Below are 6769 nucleotides of genomic sequence, written 5' to 3' on the forward strand. Positions count from 1 at the left end.
TTAACGATCCAGTTTGGGTCACAGGAAAAACCTGGGGAGCAAGATTATGGGAACCAGAAAAGGATCGGGGGGGGCACTTTCTGATAAGAAAAGAACCAGTCCCTCATGACCCAGAACCTGTGGGGCCAAACCCCGTAATTACTGAAGAAGGGAGAAAAAGAGAAAGGGGCAATTATTCATTAGTAGAAAATCTCACAAGGAAGCCAACTCAGTCGGAAGATTAGCCACTAACAGCTCCACCTGCTCGAGAGTATAGTATGCTGTGGAAAGTGATGCAAGCTACATTCAGAGTTCTCAATACTACGAACCCAAATTTAACCAATAAATGCTGGTTGTGCTATACTGTTAACCCGCCTTTTTATGAAGCTTTAGGAACTACAGCAAAACCTAGGAGGATTAACGGAACCAATCCACGGGAGTGCCTTTGGAAGAGAGGCCAGGACAGAACCCCAGGGATATCAATAGTTCAGGTAACAGAGAAAGAGAAGTGCGTAGGAAAGGTTCCACCAGACAAAAAACATCTGTGTGAAATAAATATGACAGCCGTCAAGTCTGAGAAATCGGCTAAGTGGCTTCTCCCTACAGTAAATGCCAAATGGGTATGTAACACGCTGGGAGTGACTCCATGTATATCTATACCTCATTTCAATGAGACATTCGAATATTACATACAAGTTGTGATAGTTCCCCGAATTATATACCATCCAAAGAAATATGTATATGAACATCAGATCACTCCTGAACATCATTTAGTAAAGCGAGAACCCTTTACGGCCACAGCTCTTACAGTAGCCGTCCTATTGGGCTTAGGAAGAGCAGGAGTAGGAACAAGAGCAACTGCCCTAATAAATCAGCAAAGGGGTATGAAAGACTTGAGAGCCTCAGTAGATGAAGATCTAAGTAGAATCGAAAAAGCAATAGATGGGCTAGTCAAATCAGTGAGATCTTTATCAGAAGTAGTACTTCAGAATAGACGAGAATTGGATATACTGTTCCTACAACAAAGAGGGTTGTGCGTAGCATTACGAGAAGAATGTTGCACATATGCAGACCACACTGGAATAGTGATAGATACCATGGCCGAGCTCAGAAAACAATTGGAAAAGCGAAAAAGGGAAAGGGAAGCACAACAAAACTGGTACAAATCATGGTTCAACCACTCCCCTTGGCTCACCACACTCCTGTCCACTATAGCGGAACCTCTCATATTGTTTATCCTAACAATCACTTTCAGGCCTTGCATATTTAATAAATTGATTAATGTAGTAAAGGGAAGATTGGAAGCCGCCCACCTCATACTCATTAAGGCGAAGTATGAACCTCTAAGCAATGGGAACACAGAAGACTACTTAGAGCTCAGCAGAAAGGAGCTTGCCAGATTCAGTGAACAAAAAGAGTGACATAGAAAAAAAAGAGGGAGTTGTGATGGGAATGTGCCCTTTTTGTTCACTAAAAACAGGAGAGAGCATAAGGTTGTGATGGGAATGTGACCTTCTTGTTCACTAAAAACAGGAAGAAACATAGTGTAAACAAGTAACCGCCAACTAGCATGCGATAACATATGAGACTAAACATTGCTGAGCTAATCAACTCCAAGTTGTTCCAAGTCCCAGGTTCCCAGAAGGGGGGGTACCGAGGAAAAGTACCAGAAGCCTTCATCGACGACCACCAGAAGGCAGAAGGAGACCCTCTAACAACCGGGCAGACATGCGCAGAGAAACACCGGAAATGCGACGGGGCTAAAAAAGCGGGAAGGTACAAAAGGGAGAACGGAACAACTTTCGGCGCGGCAGTTGGTAGAGCGAGAACTCCCCTGCCGCCCAGCGCTGCAATTTACTTTCTCTTTTCTGTATTAATAAATTGGCTATATAATTGACCCGACTGGCCCATTGCGCTCATTTATAACATATTGATTTAATCTAAAGGATGGCATGAAGACAAGTCAAAGGTTAAAACCAAGCAAAAGAATTCATGGAACACCTGAACTCAAAAGAATGTATAAACTCATGAATATGCATGTACCCCCTGTAATGTAACAGTATATAGAGAACATTGTTTTAGGCTAATTTTAAATAGTGAGCTGTGTTTCTCACAGGGATGACGATCCTAAAATACCTCCGAAGAATCCCTTGGAAGAATCTGGAATTGGTTTACACATTCTCCCAGAGGTAATTAAGGACATGGATGCCCAAAGAGGGGCAATAAGGGAAGTCGAGAAAGGGTCTACACAATCCATGCTCAGGGAGGCAATAAGGGGAGTCAAAAAGGAGTCTTGACAACAGGAGATGGACAAATAGTGCTGATATGTTGAGAAAAGATTAGTTGAAGGGGAATGTAGAGAGATATGGTTGAGGCAAGGAGCAGCAGGACCGGGCGCGGAGATGCGGGACCGGAAGCACGAGCTGGGGGCCTGTGGGGAAGCCGGGACTCAGTGCCGGGCAATGCCAGACCCCGCCACCCCCGGGCAGGGGCAGCAGTGACATGTAGCCATGATATTTTAGTGAAAAAGCCTCTGCTAGGATTTTTCCTGTCCTGAGGAGCTGAGAGCCTCAGGAAAGAAATGTAAACAATAACTATCTGCTGCTGTGGAAGGCCACAGGTACATCTTTTATTGGTCCATGTGGATTGTTTTCAATCAGTGACCAATCACAGCCACCTGTGCCAAGGCTGTGAGCAGTCACAGGATTTTGTTATGCATTCCTATTCTATTCTTGTCTTTGTAGCCTTCTGATCTTCTTCTCTCTGTTCTTTTAGTATAGTTGTAATGTAGTATTTTAGTATAATATATAACATAATAAATCAGCCTTCTGATGAAAATGGAGTCAAGCCTCGTGTCCTCACACAAGGGGCAGCCTAAACAAGAATTGGTGACCCCTGGACGTGTGAAACTGGTCACCCCAGGAGTGACCACGGAGTCCAGCCTGGAGCTGAAGAAACGAGACCCTGAAGATGGGCAGAGTTCACAGCCGTGGCTGCAAACAGGAGAACCTGTTGGACTTTCCTGGAGATTGTGTCCAGAGACCGCAGAGCAGCAGAGCTGCACAGCTGGATCCACAAGGACACTGTCTAAAGGTACTGTTATTTTTTCCCTTCCTGAAGATCCTGCCATTCGCAGAAGGTGGGAGGAAAGTTGGGAAAATGTACCTTCGGAAGCTCAGGTTCCGTTTACTGCGTCAGAGAAGAAAGTTATTAAACTCTGGCGCAGATGGAGACACGAGAACGGAGTTAATAGTGTGTGGGAGAGACTGTGTTATGAGTTTTTCAGATGGGAAAAATTTCATAGATTTTTTACAAATGTTGTATACTCCCTTGATTTAGATCTTTGGGAGTTCATGGACGCTGCTTTTGAGTGGACAAAGGACCAGGGTGTTACACACCCAACAATGTATGGAGTGCACCTATGGCTCTTATTCTGTATTTTGGAAAAAAGGGAGGCTGCGGGGGACATCATTGCTCGGTGGCCCCGTCGCGCTCCGTTCCCACCAGGTTCGGCACGAGAGAAGCCTCCCAAAGAAGACGAACCGCGGGTTCGCAGCCCCCCCGCATTGCCCACGGCTGAGCAAAAGTTTTTCTCCGCTCCCTTGGAGCATGAGCAGACAGAGCTGCCTTCCCCCCCCCCCGCTCCTTCTCTTGGGGGGGATGGGAAGCCGGCCCCGCCGCTTTCCGGGCCAGTCCCGCCCACTTCGCCGCGGAATTCTCCACTCCCCCCACCCCGGGGGGACGCGGGTCCGCCTCAGCCAGCCCCGCGGGAGGCACCGGACCCTGTGGCTCCGCCTCAGCCAGCCCCGCGGGAGGCACTGGACCCCGCGGCTCCGCGTCACCCGGCCCCGCGGGAGGTGCCGAAGCCGGCGGCTCCGCCCGCGGCCCCGCCACCTCCCGCCGATCCGCCCGTGTTGCCAGGCAACGCGATCAACAACAATGGTTCCCTGGCGCCGCGACCCGCGGCTGTGCTGCTGTCCCTGGGAGCTGCAGGAGCTGCCTCCGTGCCTTCTCCCTCTGCATCACCGCCGGCAACTGAATTCGCAACGGCGCAGGCGGCGCCTGCGCGGGCCGATCCCGTGCCGAGCCCGCCGCCCCCGCCTGTCCCGCCGCTCCCTGCCGACCCAATTGCAGTGCAAGAGCATGCCGAGAATGGTGCTGAGCCCACGGGACCGCCTCAAGAGCCGACACCAGCGCCCGTGCTGCCCGCACCACCCACCCCAGTTGTCCCGCCAGTTTCCGAAGCTCCATCACTCGCATCAGACCCTGCGAAGAGCCTGTCCTTCCGTGGAGGAGGCGTGGCCCGCCAGCTGACCGCAGGAGCAGTTCGGCTGGCTGTGTTCAAAATCAGTGTGGTTCGCGGGTCATTTCGCGTGTGGTTGGGGGCTTCTCCCTGGGGGTTGGGGTGCCTGCCTCCCCCCGAGCGCCCCAGTGCTGTGGGGGAGTTGGGTCCTGGAAATTCTGCCTCTGGTCCCCAGCCCAGAGGGGATGGTGGTGCCGAGGGGCAGAAAGCAGGAGCAGTGCCATTTGCATTGCAGGAGCAAGAGACACAGAGCAAAGCAAGCATTGCTCGCTTGCTCTGGGGACAAGAGTCCCTCAGATGTGGGATGAAAATTCCTGAGAAAGCTTCTCTTCCCGAGCTGCCGGTGTGCACCGGTGCTGCTGGGGGGAGGAAGCATTGGGTCATTTCTGCACTCAAGACACTGGCAGCATGGTCCTGCCAGGTTCTGAGCACACAGAGCCCGCCTCACAGGCTGGTTCTGGGCCCTTTGGCTCATTTCCCTGGGCCAGGGCCACCGCCCCATCCAGTGCTGGGTTTGGGGACTTTGCTTTCCCCACAGGGACCTGGGCCACCATTCTGTGAGCCAGGTCTGGGTTCTCTGGTCCATCCACCAGGACCAGGGCCACCCAAGGGTTCTAGAGACCCTCTGCTGCTGCTCTTCTTCTTTTGGAAAAAAAAAAAAAAATTAATGAAGAAAAGTAGAAAGAGCTAGCAGCTCAAAAGCATTGAAAAGCCAAAAATTAGCCTCAGCCCAAGTGGTTCAATGAAGGGCTGTGGCCAGGGCATTCCAGAATTTTCTCTCTGAATTGTTCGATGACTGTCAAGGGATTTTGATAATTCTTGTTGGTTTTCGTTACCAGTTCTTTGTTTCAGAATTCTGCAAGCCTGTTTCAGGACCAAAAAGGACTTCCAGAGATGTCAAAGAGGAACATCTTCAGTCCATAGACTCTGTCCTGAAATTCAGCTGTTTGGACTTGAAACAATGAACTTTCTTTGCATGAGTTTTTACATTTTCTTATAATTTTTAAGATTGTTTTAGTGATATGATAGAATTTAATGTTTGATAGGTGAAGAATTTCCCTGAATGTTCTACAGGTGAAGAATTTCCCTGACCATTCCACATCAGCAGTTGATTGAGATTTTGATTGGCAACAGATGAACCTCAAGTGGTGTTTGTTCTCTCTTCTGCAAGGGCCCAGTAGAAGAGATTGCAAACATTTCTTTTTCTATTTAATTTAATAAATTTAAAAGGGTGAGATGTAGCCATGATATTTTAGTGAAAAAGCCTCTGCTAGGATTTTTCCTGTCCTGAGGAGCTGAGAGCCTCAGGAAAGAAATGTAAACAATAACTATCTGCTGCTGTGGAAGGCCACAGGTGCATCTTTCATTGGTCCATGTGGATTGTTTTCAATCAGTGACCAATCACAGCCACCTGTGCCAAGGCTGTGAGCAGTCACAGGATTTTGTTATGCATTCCTATTCTATTCTTGTCTTTGTAGCCTTCTGATCTTCTTCTCTCTGTTCTTTTAGTATAGTTGTAATGTAGTATTTTAGTATAATATATAACATAATAAATCAGCCTTCTGATGAAAATGGAGTCAAGCCTCGTGTCCTCACACAAGGGGCAGCCTAAACAAGAGTGACAGTCGACCCTCATGAGGCTGCGGGACGCCCCACCTGCCTGTGGTGCTGCCGGCTGTGCCTGCTGGGAGCGTCGGTGGCGGAGGAGCTGTTTGGACACTGCGGCAGGACAGAGACCCACTTTGGTATACCGTGTGTGATAAAGAGAGCGAGAACAAGGAGGAGGAGGAAGACCCATCTGGGAAATGCAGATTGTATGTGGAAGGATTAGGATTTTCTTTAAGGATTTCGTTAAGTTCAGTGGAAAAATGAATTATTTTAAGCTGTGGGAACATGAGTACCCACAGGCAGTAGTGGGGGGGGGACGGGACGCGACACTAGAACAAGAACAGAATAAGTCCCTATATGAACTGGTTAGAAAGATACAGCAACTGTATGTAACAAAGGATGAGGAAAAGGCAAAGGTGATGGCAGAGTTTTTAGAGCCCTGGAGGAATAAACCACAGAACCCAAGGAGCTCCCCAGGATAGAAGAGACAGGGTTGGCCACAAGGAAGTGGCAGAGGCATTCCCTCCCCAGCGGGGGAGAGCCAACGCAAACAGCGGTAGGGAAAGAATCAGTGTGCTATCTGCAAGGACACTGGAAGCAGGACTGTCCGCAGAGACAGCTGTATGGCCCCTGGGGGGAAGAAGCCCAGCGGGGAGGCCGGCCAGGATAGCTCAACGAGGGTCCAGGATCGCCCAGCGGGGGGCTCAGGCAACCCAGGCAAGCTATAGTGATTCACAGCTCAGCTCTTTAGTGATTTCAGCTCTTTAGCATGCCTGGGGCCGTCACCCTGGGTATCGCCGCAGCAGACGCAGAGAGAGAGAGAGCAGCGCTGTGTGGGTTCCGCAGGGTTCTTTTATTGGGGTCTCTGCGAAGGGTCCA

At 49.7% G+C, this 6769-nt stretch overlaps 1 protein-coding gene across 1 annotated transcript; it reads left to right on the forward strand.

The window, feature by feature from the left end:
• The first annotated feature begins 2713 nt into the window (after nt 1-2713).
• LOC135289018 (transcription initiation factor TFIID subunit 4-like) lies at nt 2714-6461 on the forward strand. The gene is made up of 2 exons (XM_064402403.1): nt 2714-3072; nt 3319-6461. The coding sequence occupies exons 1-2, from the start codon at nt 2811-2813 to the stop codon at nt 4971-4973; spliced, it is 1917 nt and encodes a 638-aa protein (XP_064258473.1). The 5' UTR covers nt 2714-2810; the 3' UTR covers nt 4974-6461.
• The last annotated feature ends 308 nt before the right edge of the window (nt 6462-6769 follow it).

Source organism: Passer domesticus, chromosome W (assembly GCF_036417665.1).
Source record: "Passer domesticus isolate bPasDom1 chromosome W, bPasDom1.hap1, whole genome shotgun sequence".
NCBI lineage: Eukaryota > Metazoa > Chordata > Aves > Passeriformes > Passeridae > Passer > Passer domesticus.